General features: G+C 40.6%; 2 protein-coding genes across 7 annotated transcripts; one reads left to right on the top strand and one right to left on the bottom strand.

Moving 5' to 3' along the window:
* Positions 1–1,050: 1,050 nt before the first annotated feature.
* os9 (OS9 endoplasmic reticulum lectin) lies at positions 1,051–11,781 on the bottom strand. 2 transcript variants are annotated; one of them, XM_035153365.2, is made up of 15 exons: positions 11,575–11,781; positions 11,001–11,183; positions 9,334–9,397; positions 9,170–9,246; positions 8,807–8,905; positions 8,408–8,609; positions 7,330–7,485; positions 7,044–7,159; positions 6,624–6,684; positions 5,935–6,017; positions 5,620–5,820; positions 5,329–5,530; positions 4,787–4,954; positions 4,204–4,313; positions 1,051–2,736 (listed from the first exon to the last, which is right to left on the bottom strand). In XM_035153365.2, exons 1-15 carry the CDS (start codon positions 11,722–11,724, stop codon positions 2,599–2,601), a joined length of 2,010 nt encoding a protein of 669 aa, XP_035009256.1. In that variant the 5' UTR covers positions 11,725–11,781; the 3' UTR covers positions 1,051–2,598. The 2 variants fall into 2 exon arrangements, with proteins under 2 accessions (XP_035009256.1, XP_035009257.1); XM_035153366.2 differs by having other exon boundaries at positions 5,935–6,014.
* A 472-nt stretch (positions 11,782–12,253) lies between these two features.
* On the top strand, positions 12,254–25,049 carry b4galnt1b (beta-1,4-N-acetyl-galactosaminyl transferase 1b). 5 transcript variants are annotated; one of them, XM_035153368.2, is made up of 12 exons: positions 12,254–12,576; positions 14,799–14,894; positions 16,827–17,031; positions 17,131–17,307; positions 17,806–17,912; positions 18,747–18,784; positions 18,865–19,045; positions 21,178–21,270; positions 21,372–21,559; positions 21,638–21,778; positions 21,881–22,118; positions 23,507–25,049. In XM_035153368.2, exons 3-12 carry the CDS (start codon positions 16,835–16,837, stop codon positions 23,722–23,724), a joined length of 1,578 nt encoding a protein of 525 aa, XP_035009259.1. In that variant the 5' UTR covers positions 12,254–12,576; positions 14,799–14,894; positions 16,827–16,834; the 3' UTR covers positions 23,725–25,049. The 5 variants fall into 5 exon arrangements, with proteins under 5 accessions (XP_035009259.1, XP_035009260.1, XP_035009261.1 ...); XM_035153369.2 differs by lacking the exon at positions 12,254–12,576 and adding an exon at positions 12,600–12,732; XM_035153370.2 differs by lacking the exon at positions 12,254–12,576 and adding an exon at positions 12,622–12,786.
* Positions 25,050–26,060: the final 1,011 nt, after the last annotated feature.

Here is a 26,060-nt window from a genome sequence, read left to right as displayed (position 1 = left end):
CTGCACACACACCAATGTGCAGTCAAAGTTCAACTGTTTAAATCCAGTGGGAATGTTTTATGGTGTATTGGTACAAAAAGTCTACTTGTCTAACTGTTATTTTTTTTATTAAAGTGCTATATAAATAACGTTTATTATCATTATTGTTGTTATTATGACTCTTTGTGTCCCTGTACAGTGTTTAAATATGCAGAGCTACAGTGGAGGGATGGTAACCAGTCCCCTTTTAAAGGGATAGTTCACCCAAAAATGAAGATTCACTCATCTGCTCACCACTATGTCAATGGAGGGGTGGGTGAAGTGTTTGAGTCCACAAAACACTTCTGGACCATGGTTTTTAGCCTAAATGTCCTCTGTGATCCAGGCGTGAACGCAGCTTCGGATCTGCCCCATGATCTGGATCCGCACCAAATGTAGTGGGTTCCTCCCTGATGCATCCTTCCACCAAGTTTCATGGTGATCTGTTCAGTAGTTTTTGTGTGATCCTGCTAACAAACCACGTGTATGAATTGAACCCAATATGTGTAGCCCTCTCTGTCACAAGTGTGTTCTTCATATAAATGACATGGTGGCACATTGTATAGGTGGCAACTCTCAAAATACTATACGTGAACAATTATTTGTAGAGCCAGAATGACTGAAATCCCTCGTCATAAGTAAGTTGTACATTCTACCAAACTTTCTAATAATCCTAATACTAATATCAAATGAATAAAACATGCTGACTGCCAGTGAATCATGGTGGTTACTATTTATTCTATTGCATAAAAAAAAGCAAGATTACAAAAAAAATATTTTTATATATATCTTATAAATATCTTTTAACCCCACATCATAATTGTAGTCGTCACTCTACACTGCTCTAAACCCGTTTACCAGCACCTAAGTAAAATTTCCAGTGAGCTATAACACATCCACACCCAGTTGCTATCTCGGTGAGTAAATAACACAATGGACTTTGCCTTAACAGGCCAGAGGGAAGGGTTCATCTCTCACAGGAGACAAAACAAATATCAACATTAACACATAAAGACAAATAGCTGGATGGTGTACAGAGGACTCCAGTGGTATTCTTTATTTAATAAAAAACAATGATTGCCCAAAGTATTTACAAGGCAGCTCAAATGGACTTTAGTCAGATAATGAAGACAGTCATGGTATTTTTTTAATATAGTAAAACAGCCCTATTCGAGAATATGGTAATAAATCGTCTTCTCTGCCTCTGGTGTTAGATATCATGGTTTGAAAATAAGCCCAGGTGTTTGCTGGATAACTCACAAGTCTCCACCAGATCATATTTACCACTAAACTTTGGAACAATGTAAATTTTTTGACGACGAATTCAAGTGAATAAATATGTTGTTCTGCTTACTCATGCACCATCTTGACACTAATGAAGACATTAGGAACAAATGCCTCAGTCAGGTGCCTGAAACTGTTGGTATATGACTCAGTCCTGCAGGGAAATTAAGTTACAAGATTGCAACTTAACAAATTTTAACGTATTTACTCCGGACACTCAAGTGCCTCTTAATTTGTGCTGATATACAACAAATCAATTCAAAGCCACATTCACGCAATGATTACGCACAGGCTTTGTTTCAATGTAGCCATAATTATTCTCAAACTGAACAAATTCAGCCCTTTGAAGCCAACCTCTGATGGATCCTTAGAAAAGCTCTGCATGGATTCATTATTTCCTTAGACTGAATGTGATTAACAGTCTAGCTTTCTTAAATTTTCTTTGCTAAATTAAATATAGGTGAATAAAATAAAAGGCAAGTATTTGTCAAAAGAATAACAAGGTACTCACAAAAAAGATTTCTCTTCCTGACACCCCTTTAAGAGTTTTTCATTTGAATCCCTTTAATCAGACACAACACCCCGAGGGAAAACCAAAACATTAATCAAACAATGCTTAAATTTGGTGTTTCTAAAAAATATAAAGTGCCACAGCATATTTACAAACACGTATTTAATCTACAGTTCTGTTTGTTGATAACATTACCACCAAACACAGTGTGTCAGAACGTTTCAAAGACAAGCAGGAACTGAAAAATGAACCCTTTAGTGTTTGTCCCTTTTTTCCATTTTCACGTATAATCCACCCGTGAAATGACTCATCCAGTTTAATGAGGCATGCACCATCACCCTCCATCATCTGTGTCAGGTCAGAAATAAACTAGAACTTCGAACTTAAACTTCAAATATTCAGTAGAACTCACTGACATATTTCTAAAAAGGTACATGTTGTATTTCACAAGGCTTTTTTCGAGCCATCTATCAAAACTGAATCCCATCAAAAAGGGGAAAATGCATAACTGCATATGGCTGCACAGGGACAGCTGACACGTTGCTGTTTCATTGTGCAACATATAAATGGTTCCTACTAAAGACACATATTGTCTTTTTCAAAACACAGAGAGATTTTCTGAATGTGCAAACAGGTGAGTTGATTATCTGCCAAATTTCATAGCAATGATTTGATCATGTCAGCTCTTTTTTTTTATTTGCTGCTGCACTTCAGAGTCCTTTCTTCCCCCTGGTCTTAACAGGAGTTCACATTCACAGAAGGTCCAATTAATGTCCAGAACGAGCTCAGATGTCCACGTCGTCTGAGTCAGAGGTGCTGGATGATTGGGACTCCTCCTGGGACTCTCCCCACACAAACCTATAGTTGTTTTCTAACTCCTGCTGCCTCTTTTGCTCCTTGTAAACCTCTTCTGTGCCTCCAGTCTGTGGAATAAAAAGATTGGATATCAGATATCAACCACAACCTTGACTGAGCCACTTTAGGACTGCCACTAACACATATTTTCCATTATTCAATTCTACATAAAAACCATGAATTTAAATAATTGATTTGCTTCCAAAAGCTATTAATTGAAACACTGCCACTGTAAATCAAGGTAGAATAAACACATTTTCTCAAACACTTATTCAATGGAAATTCTGAGATAGCAGGCAGATGACTCTAGATATTAAGAAGCAAACATAAATCACAGTTAATATGGATGTTGTGGTTAAAGTAAATCAATGTATGGAAAACCAGTTTACTCATTTCCATCGTTGATGTCATCAAGCACATTGTGTGGTCATTTTTTTGTTTTATACTAGAGAAAGAACATTTTAAACTAAATTTTCAGTGTTAAAGTAAGTTCTGTAATTTCTAAATTTGTAAAGTCAGTTGTGTCTGACAACATAGAACTTGTCAAAAACTAAAAGAAATGTCCTTAATGTCTCAGCAGTGTCTTATCCGTTGTTGTATATGAAGGTACAGCTGGTTAGTGTAGCTTTACACAAAGACTGAAAACAGGGGAAAGCAAGGAGCCTGGCTGTGTTCTTCCTGGAATCTCCACTTATTTTCAGTTAACTACACCAAGTGAAGACAAGTAACCCCATAGAATAAATGTTTTTTTTTCCCACTTTTGAGAAGATGTTAATTTAGGCAGAGAATATTCCATCAGAGCTGCTTTGTCAGATGGGGAGGATGGTTGGTTTCGGGGAGTTACAGAAACTGGCATTTGTATCCACTTTGCAAAGTGAAGGAACAAGTATTTGAACTTCTCTAGGTTCCTGTTTTCACTTTACATGTGAGCAGCCAACTACAACACTGGACTCACACTGTGAGTCTTTTGCATTAATGGTCAGTGTTTCAGTGGAAGCCACCAACTTGTGTGAGTCCTACACAACACTGTGAATGCCAATAGAGACTTGAGTGTAACCTTATCCCCTTATTATAAATGACAACTTATATCTTTCAGAATACTGGAAATGTTTCCGGACTTCACCTACTCATAACATAGATTTGCATTGAAACAAATACACAATAACTCATGTTCAGTCTCATATGGGCTGAAATCTGTTCCCTACATCAAGAAACGTTTTCACCCATGTCCGTTGGTTGGTCCAGGATTTCACAAAAAGTTCAGAATCAATTTGCACCAAACTTGGTGGAGGGTTGGGGAATAGTTCAAGGAAGAACCCAGTAACTTCCAGTGCGGATCCCAATAAAGGGGCAGATGCATGATTTTTGAAAATTAGACCTACAGTATTTACGGAGTTGAGATAGGGTAGGTATGCACTGTACTGCAGCCTGAAGTCATTTGAGTTTACTAAGCAAACACTACAGCCCACAGCCAACAGTATCATGTTGCATAACGCATGCCAACAAAGATCCGCCTTTATCAAAACTCAAATTACCAAGAGGTTTATGAGGAGCTCCCTGAAGGACTTTGTATCTTCTTCAGTCAACCACTGATCCCCTGCCTCCTCTGCATTCTTTCGTGTCAAGATCTTCACCTCAATTTTACCTAAAAAAAAAAGATACATAAAACAGGTGGAAAGGAGGCTTGTGAATTAAATATTTCCAAGTTGCTCTAAATAAGAATGTGTGCCAAATGTTAAAACAAAAAAATCACAATGAATAATGATAAAGACAAAACATTTGATGAAAAAAAAGAACACACATGGATGACACAGCTTTCATTTCTGTTTGACTTTAAGATAAGCTTCGGCTTTCTGTTACAATGACCTTTAATCTTGCAATTCCCTAATTTTGGTCTTCAGTAAATGCATGTTTATTTTCTTGCAGCATAAAAAATATATGAAACCCTTTATGTTACTAGCATGATATTTGTATCTGTTGAATGGCTGAACCTTGGAAAACATGAGAGTTGTGTGTTTTTTGACAAAGATGAGAATATAAATACAGAGCTGTGAGTTCAAGATAACAGATGACAGAGAGAAAAGCCCGCTGAGTGTTTCGGGCACTCCCCCTTCATACCTTCGGCCTTCAGTCCTGCTTTCTCTAGCTGCTCTTTAACCACGTCCTTTATGTGCTGCCACTGGGGGTCTCCTTCGCCCATCTCCTGAACTTTGACCTCCCCATCAGGGCTGCTGCCCGTCTTATACTTAGTAATTTTGATCTTAACATGGTCGTCAGCCGCTTGGTCTGGGGGGGGTGACGAGACAAAAGAGGGACAAACAACACAGTTCAACTCAAAACCCAACAAGCAGGGCCACAGGAGGGAGGAGGTAAAAGCCAAGACTGTGGAATCGGAAACACTCACGTACAAGCATTACATTTGTTGTTGTGAGTGATTTCACATATTTCCGTTCTGATTAAATTACTGAAAATCACCCACAGATACAACAAAGGCAGCAGCGGAAAGGCCACTAACTAACCACAGAAATTTTGTTTGCTTTTGCATCAAACTAGGACCATGTGTGAGGATGCCTCGACAAACATCTACTGTACTTATGGATCAGATATGGAGAGGATGGAGGTGGACAAAGAAACCACAGAGGGAAAGACAGCTGGGTTACCTGGCTGTTTTGGAGCCAGGCTAGGGCTGCCCCTGGTCGGATCACTGGTACTTTGAACTCCTGCCATTTGTTGCTCTTGGTCCTGGATGTCTTTCTCCTCTAAATGGTCAAGTAGCTTGTCTAATGTCGTCTCTAGTGTTTGTGTTGCTTGTGTGCGATCAAACTCTCCTTTCAGACCCTCAGTCTCCAATTCCTGCTGGGCCTACAAGACAGAGAAAAGCAAAGAATTACATTATGTTTAAGATCTGCCTAATATTGTGTCAAAATTAAATATTTTATGTGGTCAGAAACCTCATTTATGATGTTGTCAAACTCCTTCTGCATTTCCTCCTTTATTTCTTCAATCTTATCGGACGGCACAGAGAGGTCAGCTATCTTATCCTCGAAATCCTGCAGCATGCGTTCATCTTCATCTTCCTCTTGGCCGAGCTTCTCCGTCACCCTGTCTAATGCTGGTTTTTCTCCTCGACTTCTGGCTTGGTTTTGATCTTTCTAAAAACACAAAAATCAGCATTGAACTGCAATATTCAACACTTCAAAGAAAAATAAATGTACTCCAAGAGATGTAAAAAAAAAAGTAACATGGATATCTCGTCAAGTACTTACCTTCCTGTTACTCTCTTTGAGGTGCTGGACAAACTTCATCAGGTCTGCCGGGTCAGTGATGATTTTAAAGTTGAACTTTTCTACTAAAGGAGATTTATTTCAAAGACAGTCCAACACTGAGCAACAGCACACATAAGTAAATGCTAAACTAATCTCCATACAGAACTCTATTTGAAGAGTTGTTTGCTTTGCAGGTTAAACAGCAATACTGCAAAACATAAGATACTGTAATCTATTTGAAGCAGTAACCAAAAGATATTTAAATCAATTGTGGCATAACCCCAGCCTGTAGTTGTGTGTGTGTGTGTGTGTGTGTGTGTGTGTGTGTGTGTGTGTGTGTGTGTGTGTGTGTGTGTGTGTGTGTGTGTGTGTGTGTGTGTGTGTGTGTGTGTGTGTGTGTGTGTGTGTGTGTGTGTGTGTGTGTGTGTGTGTGTGTGTGTACAGATATCTTTGTGAGGACCATTTTGAGTCTACAACCTACAGAGTGAAGACATTTTGGGAAAGTGGGTTAGGTTTAGGTTAGGGTTTGAGTAAAGGTTAGGGTTAGGCATTTAGTTTTGATTGTTAGGGTTTGGGTAACGGGCTAGGGAATGCATTATGCCAATGAGCGTCCTCACTAAGATAGATGTACAAACGTGTGTGTGTGTGCCTGCGCGTTAGAGAAAGCAAAAGCGGTTAAATTGCATTACCTTCATCAACATCATCAATAACTTCATTGTCTGTAAGTGAGTTATAGTCATCATCTGCAGTCTGTGGAGAAAAAGCGATAAGCAGGTTAATATTTTGACCTGAGAATTGTTGGCCAGCACCCTCTAGTGGTTATGTGGGTTCTGACCAGAGAGGTTCCTCGGTTCAAACATTCACTTAAAACTAACTACAAAATAATATACTTGCAAATTTATGTGTGCTTAGTTCTAAGAGTAGTCTTAGAGGATATAGATAAAAAAAGAACTCTAACATTCAGCACATTCAGTTATAATAAGATTAAAACACTGAAATAAATTTAAAACACTTTATATAATGTATCATATATCAGATATTATTAGTACACAGATTTTATGGACTTTAGATTATAATTAATGGTCATTTTGTTGTTAGTGTTTCTGTACCTGACTCTCCTGTTGAGAAGCAGTTGTTTCTGAACCTTCTGGTTTTGTCACTCCCTCCCAGAAATCAGAGTCCTCTGCCTCCTCTGACCCGACATCCTCAGATACATCAGCCGAGTCTATTTCAAAATAAATGCAGCAGCTGATGTCACACGAGAAAGGCTTTGTGAAATCTGTACACCTGACATGATAGAGATTAAGAATAACTCGGTGAATATATTTATTTGGTACACTGATAAATTGATACAATAGTAGTCATTTTCCCATTAACTGTAAAAAAAAGAATCACCTTTTCCATCTGAGGGCTCTGAATCATCACTGGATACAGTTAATGACTCATCAGCTGTTACTTCCACGGCCCCATCTGCCCCTTCATTACCAGCCAACATCTCATCAAGACTCCTCAGCTCCTCTGAGATCTGCTCTACTTTACGCTTTGTGTCCGCTAGGAACAGGATGGAGGGAGGAAGAGGGAAAGGAAGAATGAAAGAGGGAAGAAAACCCACACGTGTACTTCTTATGGTTTTAAAATCACACAGTGAAATAAATCACTGTATTTCCGATCATACATCTGTATTTCATACACCACACATAGAGATGTTCTGATATCATTTTTTCACTTCCTGATAACAAATCAGATACCTGGACTTCAGGTTTCGGCCAATACCGAGTACCAATCTGATACCACTGTATTTAAAAAAACAAAAACAATAACTTATACAACATATTTTAACAGCTGATGATTGCTATCACTGCAGTGATGTCTTGGTTCAGATAAAACCCTTTTCAAATGCTTCATGAGATTGCTAGTGCCCCCCCTCGAAACTGAAGTCTTACACAAGGTACATGTCGCCATTTTACTTTACTCACTATTTGACGTGTCAGCATGAAATATTGCCCAATTTGCTGACCTTTTAGCCATCTCTGGCTCACACTACACTTCTTCTTCACCGCTCTGAAAACAGTACTTTCCAGTGGCAGTGCAGTGCAACTGGTAATTTGGAGTGGCAAAGAAGACGTGATTTCCGGGAAAAGAAAGTTGCTGTTTTATCTGGGTGAAACTAATATACTTTTAAGGGGTGGTACATAAATTTGCGTAATCTCCGATGCCCGAGCAGTATTGGAGGCATTTCCGGTGCTGGTATCAGAACATCTCAAACCATACTCAATACAAATCTAAAATGTTAACCATGTTCACCCGCTTTATCCCCCTAGTTGTTGTCACCATTGATTTACATTTTTAAATACTTTTTTCCACATCCTGTTCAGCTCCAGCATCCCGCCTCAACAGGAAATAACATCAAAGTGATAAGTTGTGACAGTTTCCAAATGCTGTGTCAAATTATTATTTATTGTTTTTAACTCACAGACTTGGGCCTTGACGTAATCCATGTACTGTTGCGCACTTAGTGCTGGCTGGCACACGATACCCTGAGGCTTGGCAGTGGATGGTGGCCGCAAGAAAGGATGCTGGCAGGTGCGACTGGTGTGAATTGTCAGCACATAGCGGCACGACTGAGGCTCATCCACTCGGGCAACGTAGTCCCCCGAGCCTTCTTCACAAACAAACTGGAAGTAATGAAGTAAAGTTATCCAAGTCTGTCTAGGATACATCATTGGGTACAAAATGCAAACTAACTTCACTTTGACTTTATATCTGTTTGTAGTACTGAAACAGAAATTAAAAATTAAACAATACATTGAAAACAGACAAAACCACACAGGCAGCGTGCGTTATAAATGTCTTGTTAATTTAAACAACTCACCCGGACTTCAGTCTCTCTGGGAGTTCCATTCAGGTCACACTTGGAGCCGTTTACATAGGTCTGACTGTGGTAGCGCTTTAGCCTGTGCTGTTTGGAGGCCTGGGGGAAAAAGACATGTTAGTGACCTGAGTAACTTCAGAAGTCACAAACCATTGAACAATAAGCTCGTCCTGAACAGGTTCATACATTATTTTGCAAAGACTATAATGTTATAATGGTTATACTGAATTAGATCATCAATTAGACACTGCCACATACAACTGAGGTTCAACTCATATTCTACAATCATGCGATTTCATTTTTAATGTACGCCAGGAAGCTGAAGTTAAAGAAAGTGCAACCACCAAACTGAGGCAACTTTACCTTTGCTGTTTCATTGTTCCAATCAAATTCAGACTCATAATAACCGAGAAACAGTACATCCCCTTTGATTTCTGTGTCTGAGGAGAGAAGAACAACATCTGTCAGAGACAGCTCCTGTGTCAAAGTAATAAATTAAAATACAAAGTTAGAGAACACAGTGGTACCTTCAAGGTGGTACTGTCTGATGTGCTGACCATGACAGAACTCGTATGTCCACCAGTCCTTCGTCTGCAGGAAACACAGACAGCAAACATTTCTAAATAATGTAATTCACTTTTACATTTACACTTTATTTAGGCTACTCACTTAACATTGTCAAAAATAAACAGATATTTATTTGTGCTGATGTCTGTGTGAGTGTTACAGCAGAAACTAGTGCAGACTGGTTTATGTGCCTGTTATGATGAAACTAAAGTTTCCCTCAGGAAATTATTCAGCAGAGTTGATCTTAAGGCATCTCGTCTCATGACCAGTTCAGTTAATAAAAGATTTGAAATAACCACACTCATTTAATATTGAAGGCTTCTGCTTTTAAATATCACATCTGCTTTTTTTCCAATGAATCTTGATGTTTTATTTCTTAAAATTCCATTAATTTCTTACGATGGTAGTGCTCCCAGTGCTGTAAAACAGTGTAGAAACCACTGGATGTTGCGTTTTTTTCTTTACTTTTGCTGAGTTAAAGTCGACACTCAAACCAAAATAGAGTCTTTTAGTATTCTTGTTGTTCTTGTTTTTTAAATGTTATGAGGAAATCAGACCTAAGTATGTCATTAGGAAGTGAGTTAGGTAACAAACCACAGCCCAGTAACCTCCCCCAAATACTCACATAACTTTAGTTTACATTGGCTGCACTTTGTGTAGCTGAAAAGGAATCATTTACATTCTTTCTTTGGAAAAGATCATGATCTGTGTGTGGGACAAGTTATAAGTAACCATTTCCTGCTTTCACATCTGTTCTGTGACCAGCACAGTGAAGTCACTAAATGTCTTGAGTTACAGGACTGTCTCTACACTGAGATGGCCACACAAGACACAAGACACAAGACGCTGCTCTAACTTTGTCTCTTGTATTCAGATATATCCAGATTGTGTCTACTGTGTATTCTTTTGTATGTTGTCTCTGTCCTGCCCTTGTACACAACTGGGATCAATGTGCACACAAACTGCCGTTGGAAAGCTGAAGTGAACTAATGCACACAAACTATCTTTCCCACCACAGTGATCTTTAAATCACAAAAAACATAAAACGTGGTTTAAGGGATTAGATCCCAGTACTTTCATACTCTGATTTTGGTGCAGTCACTTGAATACGTTAGTGACAGGTGTGTTCAATGTGATGCAGCTGCAACAAACCCACTGCTTCAAATGAATCAAAGTCTGTGTCTGTTAAAGGTTCAGTTTGTAGAAACTAGTGACATCTAGTGGTGAAGTTGAATGTTGCAGCTGAATGCCCCTCACCTCACCCTCCCCTTCCAAACATGAAAGAGAATTTGTGGTAGCCTTCAGTTGTCATAAATACTCAAAAGGTGTTTAGTTTGTCCAGTTTGGGCTACTGTAAAAAACATGGCCTCCGTAGAGAGGAGCTGCTCCCAATGTAGATATAAAGTATTTTAATATAAAGGGCCCATTCGAGGGTAAAGAAAACAACAATTCGTACAATTTAAATGAAACACACTAGTGAAAACATCACTAGGATTATTTTATATTAAATTTCTGCCAATAGATCCCTTTCACCTTAATCTTACAAACTGAACCCTAAAGTGTAATGAGTCTAAAGAGCTTCAGCAGTGGACCTGTGGACCTCTCAGACAAGCAGACGAGGACCAACCTTCACTATACAGGGGGCACTGTGCATTGGACCGAGCAGGTCTGGGATGTCTGGTCCGGTGTACCCCTGTGAGTCCGGGTCGGAGGCAGGATCCTGGTGAAACCTGACGGCCTGGGCTGGGAGCCGACACTCGTACAGCTGCTTGTACTTACTGGACACCATCATAACCTCCTCTGTCTTGGTCTGGAGGAAAACACGGTCATGAAAGAGGGAAAATCTTGAAGTGACAATGCCACACATTAGCAGAAAGATACTCAAGTAATTGCCAGTGTATTAACTCACTGGTCTTGCTATAATGGTTTTGGTTCGTTATTGTTTATGTAATGAAACAGGAGGTAGGTGGAAATGAGTCAAACTTAGTTGTGTTGTGACAGCTGTCAACGCTCCTGTGTCGGTGACTTCAGCTTTAACCCCAGCATTAAATGTTCTACATGTAGTTTCAGTACTCTACTATGAGCCACAGCTGGGAAGCAGGTTACTCTTTAAGAGGAAGCTATTTAACGCTGGCTGACGTTAGCCTACTTTCTAGCTAGCAGGCTAGCCGTTCAAAAAAAACCTCCCCCCGCTCGCTCACCTGCCCCAGGATGACGGGGTCGGGCAGGATTTGAATCCCATACTTCATCTCGTTCAGTTCCTCCAGGTTCAAGAAGGCGGGGACACACAGGGGACATACCAACAGGAACACGTACAGTCTCTTGAGCCAGCGTACTGAGGAGGCGGCCATGATGAGCGACTCTCTCCTCTCACTCCCCCCACTGTGAGTCTGACAGCAACAACACGCAGGACGCCTGACATGGTGGCAGCTGATTGGTCCACGCGACAAGCGCCGCCCTGCCATTGGTTGATTCTTTAGTCAGTCAGCGGTGTTGCTGTTCGGGGGGGATGTGCTGGTTTTTAACACCGGCACTCAGTAGATGGGCGGTGCCCTGGTGTACAACAGCGAATGTTACAGCTTTCCAGCTTTGTGGAGCCACAAAACAAACTCACCCGTAGTGGACAGTTACCGGGCTTGCATTGGCCTGATGGATGAGCCGGGTCAGTGGTTAATTTGACCAAATAATCATGCGGGTTATTTTCTTGTTTGGTAAAAACATCCTTCTGTTTTTAAAGATATAAAACACCCACACTGCACAAGTATAATTTCTTCAAGTTCAAAAGCTCGCATTTATTGATAGAATGAAATGTGATTTTCGTTAATAAATAGAAGGAGTACATTCCTTATTCCCACGCGTGACACACATTTGCACGGCCTCTTCACACAACACCCAACAAAATAGACACGCACACAAATAGTGCTGCAGGTCATGTGCAGTTCAGGAGGAGTGTGTCTTGTGTCTTGGAGCCCAGTGATTGACCGCTGTGTGTTGGGTGGAGGTGCGGTGATGCTGCCGCTGCTGCAGGGGGAGCGTCCGTCCACAGCCCGCAGTGCCGCTGCGATGTGCGCCTCCTCGCCGCCGCATTCTCCCACATCTGATCCAATTTCGTAAAGAGCAAATTCACCAGAAGCCCCGACCTCCTCGCAGGCAGCAGCAAGGGAGGTGAAAACAGCTTTTACAGAGCGCGTCTTTGTGCTGAGGTGAGCCACCCCCCTTCATGTGATTTTTTTGGGCTGCAATAATAGGCCAGATCCGTCTCCAGCACAGTTTCCTCCGGCTCTGGGCCGAACGTCAGACAAATGTGAGGAGGAAGAAATGGGCGTGGGGGTTTTCTTTTGGAGCCAAGACGAGAATCGGTAAAATGCTTTAATGCAGCGGATCTTTGTTTCAAAGGAGATGCGTGTCTTCACGTAAGGGATCAAGATTTGTGTGAATGATATTTTTTCCCTGCAGTCTTCTTCACCACAAGGTAGGATGATGATGATAGGCCTAGGTCCAATGAAGCTTATTAGCTACATATGCAGCCGGCCATTGAAGCTCGCTGGCCCGGATACCTGGACACTCGAATACATTGCTCTGACATTTTCTTTTTTAAGGATATTAGACAATAAGGGAGGGGAGTAGCATATGGCAATTTAATAGTCGAGAATTAATTCATCCTATTGAGGGAACAACATCTCTTCCCTTCCGGTGATATGACTAATGGCTTACTGGCATTACACCTGAGATATTCAGCTGAAAAAGATACACTTCTTCCTCGCTTTTTAAAACATGCCTCCCCGATATTTTGTATATGTCTGACAGATTGCATGGTTTGGAATGATGCTAATGAGACTCCATTAAATGAAGGTGGTGAAACAGCTACGCTTAACAAGTAAAAGTATGTCTATCTCTAAATTTCCATGCCTTGCAAATATTACGGATCTCCATCTAAATTAATTTCTTAAATCTCACTCTGTTTTAAGTACACACTAATCTGGTTTTAGAGAGAAGCAAAGTATTGTTACTGCCACCACTCCTTTTTATTGCACAATTATGTTGTTGAGATATTAAGAAACACTGCACCCCTTTTGTTATTGACCTTTCAGGGGTTTCCCATAATTTATAATGGATTTTCCTCAAGAAAACCTTCATAATAGTGATTTTGCTGAAATGACATAGAATTGGTTTTAGAATTATCCAGACAGTATGTTGCAATAGGATCTATTAAATCTGAATTTTTTCAAATAGCAAACAGTGTCCCACATGGCTCAGTCCTCGGACCTGCTCTGTTTATTCTTTGTTTGTATACAATGTTCTTCCTGCTGTATCTGGGTGCAATATTTATCCTATTCATTCATTCTGTTTAATAATGAATCACAGATGACAGTCTTCTATGGACCATAACCAACCATAGTTTTAAATGGAGATAATGGCGACATTGGGTGCGACACTAAATGACTACAATCATCATTGTATCCTGTACCAAAAGGTTGGGTAACGCACTGTCTGAGAGGCCTGATTTACAGATGTATTTGATTATTTATAAGGCTCTTATATGAAAGCTGCCTGCATATATTACATCCATGTTAGTTTGGTCCACTGGACAATACACTCAGACTAATGACTGGCTCAGGCTCCATGTCCCTCGGGTTCATATTTAGCTCATAAAAGTTCTGCTTTTTGGCTTCTTACCACCATCCACCATCCAAGTACTAAGTAATTAATTTGTTGGTAACTCTTGGTCATTTTAAATATAAATCTCAAACTCTCTTTGTAATTGTAGACATTTTAGTTGAATGTGATTTATAGTTTATTAAAGGATACTGACCTGAAAACTAAAAACCCTTAAAACCCCTGTTATTGGATGAACCTTCCTGTAATTACCTATAAAGAGAGTTTAAAAATGAACTATTACATTTCAGTTTGTGAGAGAAATCTCATCTAATTCGATCATATACAGAAAAGACAGCATGGCACACACTGCCTAATGTCCAAATATCACCCTTTTTTGTGCATCCACCAGTGTTAGAGGTGGCATAAAATAATAAATTTGGTAATATAGTATGTAAATTAGACTTGTACACTGAGTGTGGCCTACATCACTAATATATCATAACAAGGGGCTTTTAAAAGGAGCACTTAAAGAAATATTTTCCTGTCTAAAACAGAGAGTCTAAAACAGCCGAGTTGATTGGCTGCTCATTCCATCTTTCACATGTATTGATTATTCCCTGCTTGCCACAATAACACCAGTGGTCAACCCCCAAACCCTACAGGATATCATATCCCCTGGGGGCTGTAAGACTGCAAACAGCTGACGAGGCACCATATGGACGCTTGCCTGTGTTTTGTGTCATGACTTAAATGCTTTTATGAGTTAACCCCTTTATTACCTCTGTGTTTTATTCTACTAATTTAGCTTATTTCATCTTGTTTTCAGATGGGGAAGGTCTTCACCAATTTCTGTGACTATCTACATGGTCTCTGGAGGTGCCCACAGAGGATGCCCTTTCACTGACTGGATAGAGGCAGTTGGGTAAATATTCCTTTGAATACTTCTTATAATTATACAGGCAGTTGTGGAAATGTTTTTCTATAGTAAAACTATTTAATAAAAATAAATTGATATATTGTGCCATTGCAGTTTGTAGCAGAGGCAATTCCAGATGAGAGCAAAAGGGAATCTTCATATGTGTGTGTATATTGTATAGGAACATGCAAGTTTAGGCAATTTTGAAAATGAATGAAGAAATCACGGGTAAGTAAATAAGTGTATCTTATAATAAGTCATGATAGCATCCATTTTCTATTTTTTTGTTTTAATTCTGAAAACCCAACAGATATCCAGATGTCATGTTATTCTCGTTTAGAAGAAGAATGCACGTGTGTTTGAACACATGCAATTTCTTACTTTGTCTGGTTTCAGCTTTTTAACGTTTAGCTCGCTTACCACAAAACCTGCATAACATCTTCTCTGTCAGAATGGGGTGTTGTAGGGCACCAAGACTCAGACGAGTGTTGACTTAAACCAAGAACATTATTTGTGCTGTGATGAGAATGTGCTTTTTATCACTTTACTTCAACAACAAAAACATTTTTTTTGTACAATTTTCTTGGAAAATGCGACATTCCGGATAATTTGTTCTGGTCTTGACAGTTACTATGATGCTTGTCATCTATGACATGCAACAGCTTGTGTTTTATTCGCCCTGACAGTGACCTGACAGGCATACAAACAGAAGGGACCATCCTGAGAGAGATGTTGGTTCATTATTTTATCTCTTGTATTTCTGAGATGCTTTTTTTTGTTTTTATGAATTGTCTCTCGGGCTTAAACAGTCTAGGGGTGTCAGCTGCACTGCACACTGTAGCGACTAAATCGCAACAAAAGTGATGTTTTTAAACAGATCACTAGTTTTTATCTCTTGCATCTTCCGTGTGTGCTCAGAAAGGATCTCCTCATGGCCGGGGGGGGGGGACACTCACAACAGCCACCACCTCTTTCAGCATACATATAGTGTAACAGCCCCTGGCTGGCAAACAAGACGCAGAGAGTTCCAAACTGATGCGTCACGGCTCTTTATTCAACATTTCTCCATGGCACCGTAAAAACACTGTGAAACTAGAAAGACAACAAGTACAACATAATCATTTAATAAAAGACAAATACAACCGTTAAAATACCTAAACATCAGCTAAACAAATAAATAACCACGTGAGACAAGTTCAAACTGTCAAAGTTGAACCTGATCTGACACGATTACCTGCAAAGTGATCGGATCGAGGAAACCAACTAACACTACGTGAACGACACAATCAAATAAGAAGCGGACTGTTTTGTCTTATATAAGTTTTTCGTTGGAGGCAAACAACAGCTGGGAGAGAGAGAGAGGGGGGGGGCGGGGACGGACTCGAACTTTTCTCTGCTGACGCTGGCAAACAACCAGCTGCAGTCGCACAAACCAGTACGAACACATGTTACAGTCCCAGTAGCGACTGTGACATAGCGACTCCCATTCCGCGCTACCTGTAGCAAAAGGAATAAAACCTGCTTCCTACCTCATTCCGCTCGCCGAGGGGTGTTAAACGAGGATTAATACGTCCGTAAGATAGGGAATCGCCGTACAGCTGGCGTCCTGTCGTTTCCGCTGCTACCATCATCAAGACGCAGCTGTACGGCAGGTGTTTTATATCAGGCTCGGACCGGAAGCGAAGGATTTGGTGTGTTTATTATATCGTCCGCTCCGTGAAAGCTACAGGCATTTACGCGAGGTGAGTCGCTACGTTTAAAAGGACAACAAATTACTAACTTAAATAACACGATACATACTTGAACATAAAGAACAAAATAAACCCAACCCAAATAATAAATGAAACAATCTGCATAACCTACCAGGTTTAGCAGTCAGTTACATATAGGCATGTGAGAATGGTATTATCAATGACTTATCGGCCTTGTATCTGCCAGTTTTTAGAATGAGGTCCCTGAAGAAGACGGTGCTGCTTGCCATCCTGGCATCCATAGTGCTGGTACTGGCCCTCCTTCATTCGTGGCCCACCCGGGCCTACAACACTGTGGATGTGTGGCAGCGACCAGGCCTGGAGGAGAGGCTCCCAGAACCAGACCACCGATTAGGCAACATCCCATTTCGTGTTAGGGATAGTGTGGCAAGGTAAGTGTTCAAACAGGACCAGTTAATTTATTCTATAGATTGGGCCTGAGCTAAAACCTGATGTCCCTGACATAAATGTGTCTCTGTCGATCCATCCAGTTTGTTGGCACGCAACGGGTGCCTATGTGAGGGTGAGAGTGGAGGAGTGAACCTGCCCTTCGCCCAATTCTTATTCCCGCGGGTGTCGGCTCACCCGCTGCACACTGCCTTTGAGGCCTCTGAGCTGGAGGAAATAAAGAGGAGACGGGCCAAAGAGTACAAGAGTTTCCAGAAGAGGTGAGCAGCACTGTAAAACAATACAGCCAGAGAAGGAGAATGGTGATGCACACAGAGCAAAACCCACTATGTAAAAAACATTTAAATAATTGTCTGTATGGCTCTGATAGAGGAAACCATCCTCTCCACCATTACCCCCCCCCCCCACACCCACCACCCCCCTCCCCCACCAATAATTCAGGATTCATTTCCCAGCCTAAAGAGAACCTGAACACAACAGCGATGCTTTTAAAAAGATCAGAAAGAAAAAAGGCTTTATTGCTCATCTTCTCTCCTCCCTACATTAAACTACTAGATTTTTCCTCAGTAAAGAACAAAATCACAAGGTGACAAGGTCTTTTATTTTTAGCTGTGACAGAATTCATAGCAAGTCATTTTATATTTTCAAAGAGCAAAACCCGCTCACTGCAGTTTGTGTCCTTTTATTCCGTTGTGTTTGTGGCTGTATGTTGCTGTTGCAGCTTCATGCTCAGTGTGCATGTGAACATGTCTCCTCAGGTCACAGACACCTGTAGATGTTCTCTTTGTAGCAGAGGCCAACAATCCCTTACAGTATCCAACACAGGGGGTGGAGGTCCGGCCCCTGAAAACAATCATCATCCCAGGTAGGACCTCGGAGACGGAGAAGGGGGCATAAGACTTCTATGATACTTTAGATCATTGTCCAACAATTAATAAAGGTTAAGATAGACCACCACAGTTAAAAAGCCTAGAGAGCATTTCAAAATGAGTTTTTCACAAACAAATCAAGAAAATTATCAAAAACACTGAGATAACTAAGTTAATAAAAAATATCAGTGACCTGACTAATGTGTGATGATTTAACTTCAGCTGCCGATTTCTTCTTCAACTTTTGATCAGTTGTCACTTGGACTCAAAGATAAAGTGATAACGTTTCAGTGGTCAAAGTTCAAAGGTCACAGTGACCTTATATGAATCTGGAAGAAAAGTATGTTGAAATATGTACACGGACACTGCACTGGTTGGCAGAGGCGTACAACCACAGTGCAGTAGTTCTAGTTTTAGCTACCAACAGCTATCTGCATATGAATGCAATTAAATTAGAAAAGATAGCCGATGCATTTCGGTCAATGTGTTCCTTCTTTTGCTCTCCACATGGAATGTTTACCTGTGGGCAACCAAAGCCTGCTCGAACGGGATTGGTCCAACTAGAAGCGGAAGCCAGAAGACTTCTAGCCTCAAAATCTTGTCCTTTCGCTTAGATTCTAAGCATTAACATGTAGGAATCTGTCTATAGAGATTACAAAGAAAAGGCCATTAACTCATCATAAGTTATGCAGCATATCACTGAGAAAGTTACTATACACTTCTCTGCAATGAGCTGGAGTTTTTTTTTTAATGGGCGGCTAATGTGAAAACTGTCAGTAGCAAAGGAAGTGGGTCAACTAAGTCTGTCAATTGTTTTCATATGTTTCCAGGCTTGGCCTTACACGATATTCCCAGAGACCATCACTTGGTGAGTATTTCAATATGTCCACATGTTTCAGATCTCCCCTGGCTTTTCATTTAACCTACTTTCCCTCCACGTCGCTGCAGATAAACATCACTGCCACACTGGGAACGCTGAACATGGCAGCAGAGGTAGATGGGGTGAAAGTCAAAGGTGACGGCGAGATGCACATGACTCTGTCGAGCAGCCTCCTGCCGAACCTGAACCGACAGCTGCAGTTTGTCACCTACACAAACACTCTGTTTCACCCCAGCACGGCCGACACAGGTGAGGCCTCAAACACAGCTCATGTTGTTTGTATCATCCACAGACTGTTTATAAAGATGGACGATGCGTCTCCACTTGATCCCACTATCGACAAATGAAGCGATATGAACGTTGTCATCTTGTGCATGATGAGCCAGAGTCTGTAGCGATCGGGGGATGGAGTCGCAGGAAAAATGAACGCTTGAACATATAATAAGAAATACCTAAAATGACAGAAAAATGCATTTAACATTTAGGCTACTTGGACTTTTTAGTTTAGTCCATGTTCCATCTAATAACATGGATGAGACAAGATTTATGACCTATACTGCAGCAAGCCACCAGGTGGCAATGAAGACGCTTTGGCTTCACTTTTCAGGAGCAGTCCATCTTTATTTTACAGTCCATGGTATCATCTCTCTTATTTTTAAATATCAGGATGGGCTTTTTAGGTTAATTAAGAACTGTATCCATTTTCAGTGGTTTCTCATTTAAACAGTGAAATGCTGGGTGCTGTGTAACATGTCTGTGAGTAAATTTTGTGTTACAGCCCGCAGCCGTTAGCTTAGCTTAGCATAAAGACTGGAAACAGGAGGAAAAAGCTGGCCTGACTTGAAAATGGACTCATTGGCACGTCACATCAACACATCATGAGTCATTGGTTTTATCCCTACAAATATGAACTGTAAACATTTGTGGTTTTATGGAGAGTTGTGGTTTGAATATTTTGTCTCTTAGCACTTGCTACTTGTGTGTGCTACAGATGAGGACGTCATCAACAAGTACTGTGTTGTCTAGCAACATAGTTTAAGAGAGAAATTGTAATAAGTGAAAACAAGTTTTAGAAGAAACAATCTGGAAAATTGGGCACTTTCTGGAGTTTGCCTTTTACATATGAAGACCGCAGCAGTAGATTGTCCAGGTCAGACATGTTCACTACAACATGAAAATGTCCAGAACATCAGAAAAGCAGGACATGACAAATTAATTCCACTGCGGAGAGTACAGTGTTTTAGTTTTGGTTCAAGCACATTGATGGTTTACTATGATACAGCAATCATTGGGATGTAGCTGCAAAACCAGCAAAGGAGTGGAAAGAGGAGATATTTGTGTTCTTTGTCTCCGGCAACATTTCAGAAACCACATCCCACGCCCACTTGCTCGCTGGGATTTTCCCAGACATTTTTCCTTTAATTTGTACCAGCGGTTGTGATGGGAATTTAACCTGGTGAGACTTCTGAAATAAAGAGATTGGAGAATAATAGTCTTTTAAGTATACTTTATTCCTTGCAATCATACACAATCATACAGCATGCGAAGAGCATTCTGCAGAGGGAATGACAAAGAAACAGTTGCAGGCGTGTGCTTTTTATGCAGATGCAGTGAAGAGATGTGCGTGTGTGTGTGAAGAGTTGAACTATGTGTGCCTGTGTCTGAACTATGTGTGTGTGTGTGTGTGTGTATGTATGTGAACTATGTGTGTGTGTGTGTGTGTGTGTGTGTGTGTGTGTGTGTGTGTGTGTGTGTGTGTGTGTGTATTTATGTGAACTATGTGTGTGAACTGAGTGAAGGTAAAATCCCAGGTGACAAGACACAGACAGATGCTGAAGGCCTTCTTGCCAAGCCAAGACACAGACACATGCTGAAGGCATTTGTCTTGGTGGGGAGGAGACGAGCACAGTCTCAGATCTGTGGCTCTGATGTCATCTTGGCAGTAACACAAGCAGAAATAGTATGCATACGCAGAGATAATATATAGCAGGAAAAGTGACTGTGTCTTCCCACACAGCCCCTCCAGATAATTTCAGTGCAGCTTCAGAAATGATAATCCAGGACTAGATGTTGTGTTTTTGTGTAGAACTGGGAAGTCAAAATAATAATAAATACAGTAAAATTCAATAAAAATTCTAAACTCTAAGAGTTAACAAGTTTAAAGCCTGATTACAGGCAACATTCGAATCAGACCAAACCTGCCTGTATATGGCAGCTGCTCATTTAATATTTATCTTTTGTGGCTACTAGGCTGCATGAATAAGAGATTCAACAGTTGCGGATGTCTAACTGCAAACCCCAGATTAACAACTGTGGAGCAGATCAGTTATATCCAGTTACACCAGTCGATTATATGAGGTTGTTTTTGTTGTGTCTTTTAGTGCAGTTTGAGACCGAGGGTCATCAAGCTGTCTTCAGTATCATCATCCGTCACGGTGTCACGCCTAAACTGTACAACACTGGATCCAAAGGAGGTAAAACACAACACCTGCACTTTTGCTATTTTTGATATTATTGTTGTTTGGTTAAAAGTTAAACTTTCTTCTATCTGTTGTTTGATTCTCCATCCCTGCAGACTACAATGTCAGCGCCCTCGTTACCATAGCTACGAAGACATTCCTGCGTTATGATAAGCTTCAAGATCTTATCGACAGCATCAGAAAATATTATCCTACTGTCACCATAGTAATTGCTGATGACAGCGAAAATCCCCAAACCATCTCTGGGCCTTACATCGAGCATTACATCATGCCTTTTGGAAAGGTGAGGACAGTTTTGAATCTCACAGTTCTTTCTTTTGATGCCCTTTCTGAAACTCATGTTCGGTGTCACGTGTCGCAGGGTTGGTTCGCGGGACGGAACCTGGCTGTTTCCCAGGTGACCACAAAGTACGTGCTGTGGGTGGATGACGACTTCATCTTCACGGCCAACACCAAGCTGGAGAAGATGGTGGATGTTTTAGAGAAGACCACGCTGGATCTGGTGAGAGACAGACAAATAAACTCAATGACTGCAACGGTGGTGTTTTTGCAGGGATGTCCGTGACATCATTGTGTATGTGTGTGTGTGTTTGTGTGTGTTAAGGTGGGTGGTGCAGTGCGGGAAGCCACAGGGTATACTGCCACCTACAGACAGACCATCTCCATCGAGCCAGGGGAGGAGGATGGTGACTGTTTACACTTGAGGAGAGGATTTCATCACGTCATCCAAGGCTTCCCCAACTGTGTCGTCACTGACGGCGTCATCAACTTCTTTCTGGCTCGCACCGACAAAGTCCAGCAGGTCGGATTTGACCCGCGGCTCGCCAGAGTAGCTCACCTTGGTGAGTACAGTGAAACACCTGCATTTACTTCCATAATAAACACACAGTAAAGATTGGGCCAGTGATTTGTGGTTTATTTTTTTGCATTTATTAAATGATAACTGATCAACAATCAAATAGGGACGAAAGCAATCGTGGCGTCCCAATTCCACACTAATCCATACTAACAAATTTCCTGCAATATACAAGTTTACTTAATGATTCTATAGAGCATTCGCTTTGCCTGTTCATCATATTAACAGGAAATTATACAAGGAGTGAAATGATGGAAAGCCCTCAAAGAAAGAAAAGTAAGTATGAAAAACAGCACATTTAATGTTCTCATAGCACATGAAAAGAGAAACAAAGACAAAAAGAGACAAATAACATTCCATCTAAAGGATGGTCGACATTACACAAAAACTGGAGGCAGAGTGAACAGGCAAAAAAAAAAAAAAGTCCCAGTGGTGTCTTAAAAAAAAAAGACCAACAAAAACTTCCAGGGCGCGGCAGAAGAATGAAGAGACTGCATTGTGAGCCTGAGCACAGATCATATGACATAAAAAGTTGTAAAGTCAAGAGCTGGAGTTCCTTCAGGGTAATGAAAAGTATTAATTTCATCAGCCCACACTGTTAGTGATTTATGCTTTAAAGAGTCTTATCATATTTTAACTACTGAGATCGTATCATACAAAGTTAATAATACTGTGATATTTTCTCGTCAGCACCTACCGACATCACCAGTTCTACTGTTATAATTAAACATTAGCATTACTTTAATGGAAATTCAATTTACTAATTTCCCCTTTTCATCCCCAAATTGTTAAGGTCTTTACAATTCTTATTTCTTCCCGTCTACATTATAAGAGTCTGATATTGAGTGAAATATCAAACCCATATAGTAACTCCATGTTTTTAAGGCTGCACAATCACATCAAATGGAAATACCCTCAATGTCTTTGACACACTTTTTATGCCTCAGCACCAGTGACAGCCAGTGGCCATGAACACCTGGTGTTCATGGTTCACTCACCTCACGAAAGTCTTGGGGCAATTTCTTTAATTTTGGTAAAAACATTCAGTCGGACTCAAAGATGGACTTGTGGTCAAAGGTCAAGGTCACTGGGACATGACACATTTGTTGCCTTGTGAACACAATATCTTAGAAACACTTCAAGGAAATCCAGATGAACTGCTTACAATTAGGTGGTGTAAAGTCAATGGTGAAGGTCATGCTGGCCTCACAAAGCTGCACTGGTTGGTAGAGGCATACAATGGCAGGGTTTTTTATATCTTATTTAAAAAAATTTTTATATCTTATTTTATTAAACCGATGTACGATGAATCAGTTTTTTTTGTAACTGAATGAGTTTTAATGAGTGTGTTATTGCGGGGGGGTTTTTTTCCAGAGTTTTTCATCGACGGCCTGGGATCCCTCCATGTGGGCTCTTGTGACGACGTCATTGTAAATCACGCAACCAAAATCAAACTGCCCTGGGTCAGCCAGTCGGAGAGCGACAAGACTTACGCCAAGTTCCGTTACCCGCCGGCTTCCTCTGACGCCACACACACGAAAAATGGCCTCCTGTTCTTCAAGAATCGGTTTCAGTGTTTGACTCATAATTAGCCCCCCCCCCCCTCTTTATCCAACGGGTCCTCTGCTCCTCCTGAGTTGCCAAAGACCTCCACTGTGTCGCGTCAGATAAGATTTCAGACAAACACTTTTGTTTTGCCTTTGCCTTGAAAGCCTTTGTAATATTCATTCTGTCCATGCACGGCTCTCAGCTTTGAGCTAACAAATCCCTAGACAATGTAAATATCCCGAAGCCTGGTATAGAAGTCCAGACGCTCTTCTAGAGTGAATAAAGTAGTATCAAGCATATCTTCCTGTTTACACACTTCAATCACAGCATCATCTGGATTCAAGGTTAAGAAGGGATTCTGCTTTGTGTTTGTCAAATCTTGTCTGGCTAAATATTCTTCAGTGGATGGAACATGGAGACCAAGCTTTGGGAAAACTCTTGACAGGCAGCATCTTGACGGTCACTTCATTGTTCTATTCTAATGTGAGCAGAGGGATGTGTCCTCCTTCAATTTGCACTATCCAAAAAAAGACTGAGCTTGGAAAAGCAATAGTGATTCAGTCTGGGAAGAAGGCGTCACCGTTAGCGACGACAAAGGGACACTTACCACTGGGTTTCATTTCAACACATGCTACATGAAAACAGAACGTTTGTACGTGAGCTACCTTTGCTCTGTGACTGACTGGTCGTGCCAAAGGTGTGGCTGCTTTGCAGTGTTTTTATCTTGTTTGTGTTATGGTTTTGCTACCCCCCGCCCCTTACCCAGAATCCCTTGTGTCATTTGTGAGTGATTAATCACGTCTGAGGAAAAGGGAACTTTAGATCCCATCTCTCGGTTACCTGAACTGAGAGAGGACTTTTTCTTTTCTTCCGACCAGAAGGAGGATGAGGAGCGTTTCTGTCCAGTGCACGCCGACGAATGATGATGATACGCTCATGCCTGAAGCGACAACAGTGTTATTTTATACCATGGCCTTTAGATGGCGCCCTTGTATCACACTGTTGTTTCCTAATAAGTTGAAATTGTTTTTAAACAGTTGTTTGTTATTAGCAAAGAGGTGCCAGAGATTTATAAAAGATTTTCTTTCCTTCTGTTCACCAACATGTGACGTTATCTCTGTGGACGGGAGCGGGAAACTAACTTCATCAGTAAATCTATTATAAAAAAGGCATTTTGTGTAGTAATGTGCTCAAAACAATGTGTCTCATGTAAGTGTTTGTAAGTGTTAAAAGTCAAGTGTGTACAATTTAGGTGAAAGGGATCTATTGGCAGAAATTGAATTGGCAGAAACACATTTATATTTACATCAGGAGCAGGTCCTCTCTACGGAGGCTGCCATAATATTTTTTTGCAGTAGTCCAGACTGGACAAACTAAACACCTTTGAGTTTTTATGACAAGTGAAGTCTACCACAGGTTCTCTTATGTTTGGAAGGGGGTGAGGTGAGGGGTGTTCAGCTGCAACATGCAACTTCACCCCTAGCTGTCACTAAATTCTACACACTGAACCTTTAACAAATCCATAGCATTTTTTTTAAACAGTGATATTTATTGTGTTGAAACAGAAATTTAACTTAGCCTGCTTCACCCAAAAAACACTATTGTGAGTCTTCTGATCACAACATAATGAGCATTTTTTTTATTTATTTATTTCAAATGTTGACATATTAAAATGCCTGTGGGAAAAAAAACATATTTGTGCAATATTTTAATAGTAGTAATAGTAGTAGTAGTAGTAGTAATATCAAATGCCCTTCCAGCTCCAGAGAGTTTAAGACTTAATATATAACAAAAAGGTATCCAAGCAGAGGTCATTGTTGTGTAGAAACACAGTTTTTGCTGTTTCTTCATTTAAGTCAGGTTTTATCAATGCTATGAATATGGGACTGTGACAGCCTCACACGCATTGGTTCACATCACTACAGTCATTATTTTGTGACTGATCCAAAACAGTCTCCAAATACATTCCAAGGATAAATGTTTTGGAATTATGAGGAAGATAAAAAAGCAAATTGAAGCACTGTTGGATGTTGAAATTATTTTTTTTAAAGGCAGCTATGTTTATTTTATATGAACACAGGGGTTATTAGACCCTTTTCATTGGTGAATGAAGAATCATTTAACTATTATTACCAATATTTTAGCCACAAATTAATACAATTTTCAGGTCAGAGTTGATTGAAAACCTCAGGGAGGTGAATGTTGATTTGTGATGACAGGGGCAGGTTGAATGACACTTTAAAAGTCATTATTTGAGGCAGTATACTTGTAAGTACATAGTTATGAGCCACATGTCATTGACACAGAAAGCTGCTTGAGTACTGCAAGGCCTCTAAAAAAACATGTGGGACAACAGCACCATCAGCCACAGAGAAAGTAC

The sequence above is a fragment of the Hippoglossus stenolepis genome, chromosome 3, assembly GCF_022539355.2.
Source record: "Hippoglossus stenolepis isolate QCI-W04-F060 chromosome 3, HSTE1.2, whole genome shotgun sequence".
Classification (NCBI taxonomy): Eukaryota; Metazoa; Chordata; class Actinopteri; order Pleuronectiformes; family Pleuronectidae; genus Hippoglossus; species Hippoglossus stenolepis.
Note: the sequence above shows the minus strand (reverse complement) of the source record. Positions and strands in the feature narration are given on the sequence as shown.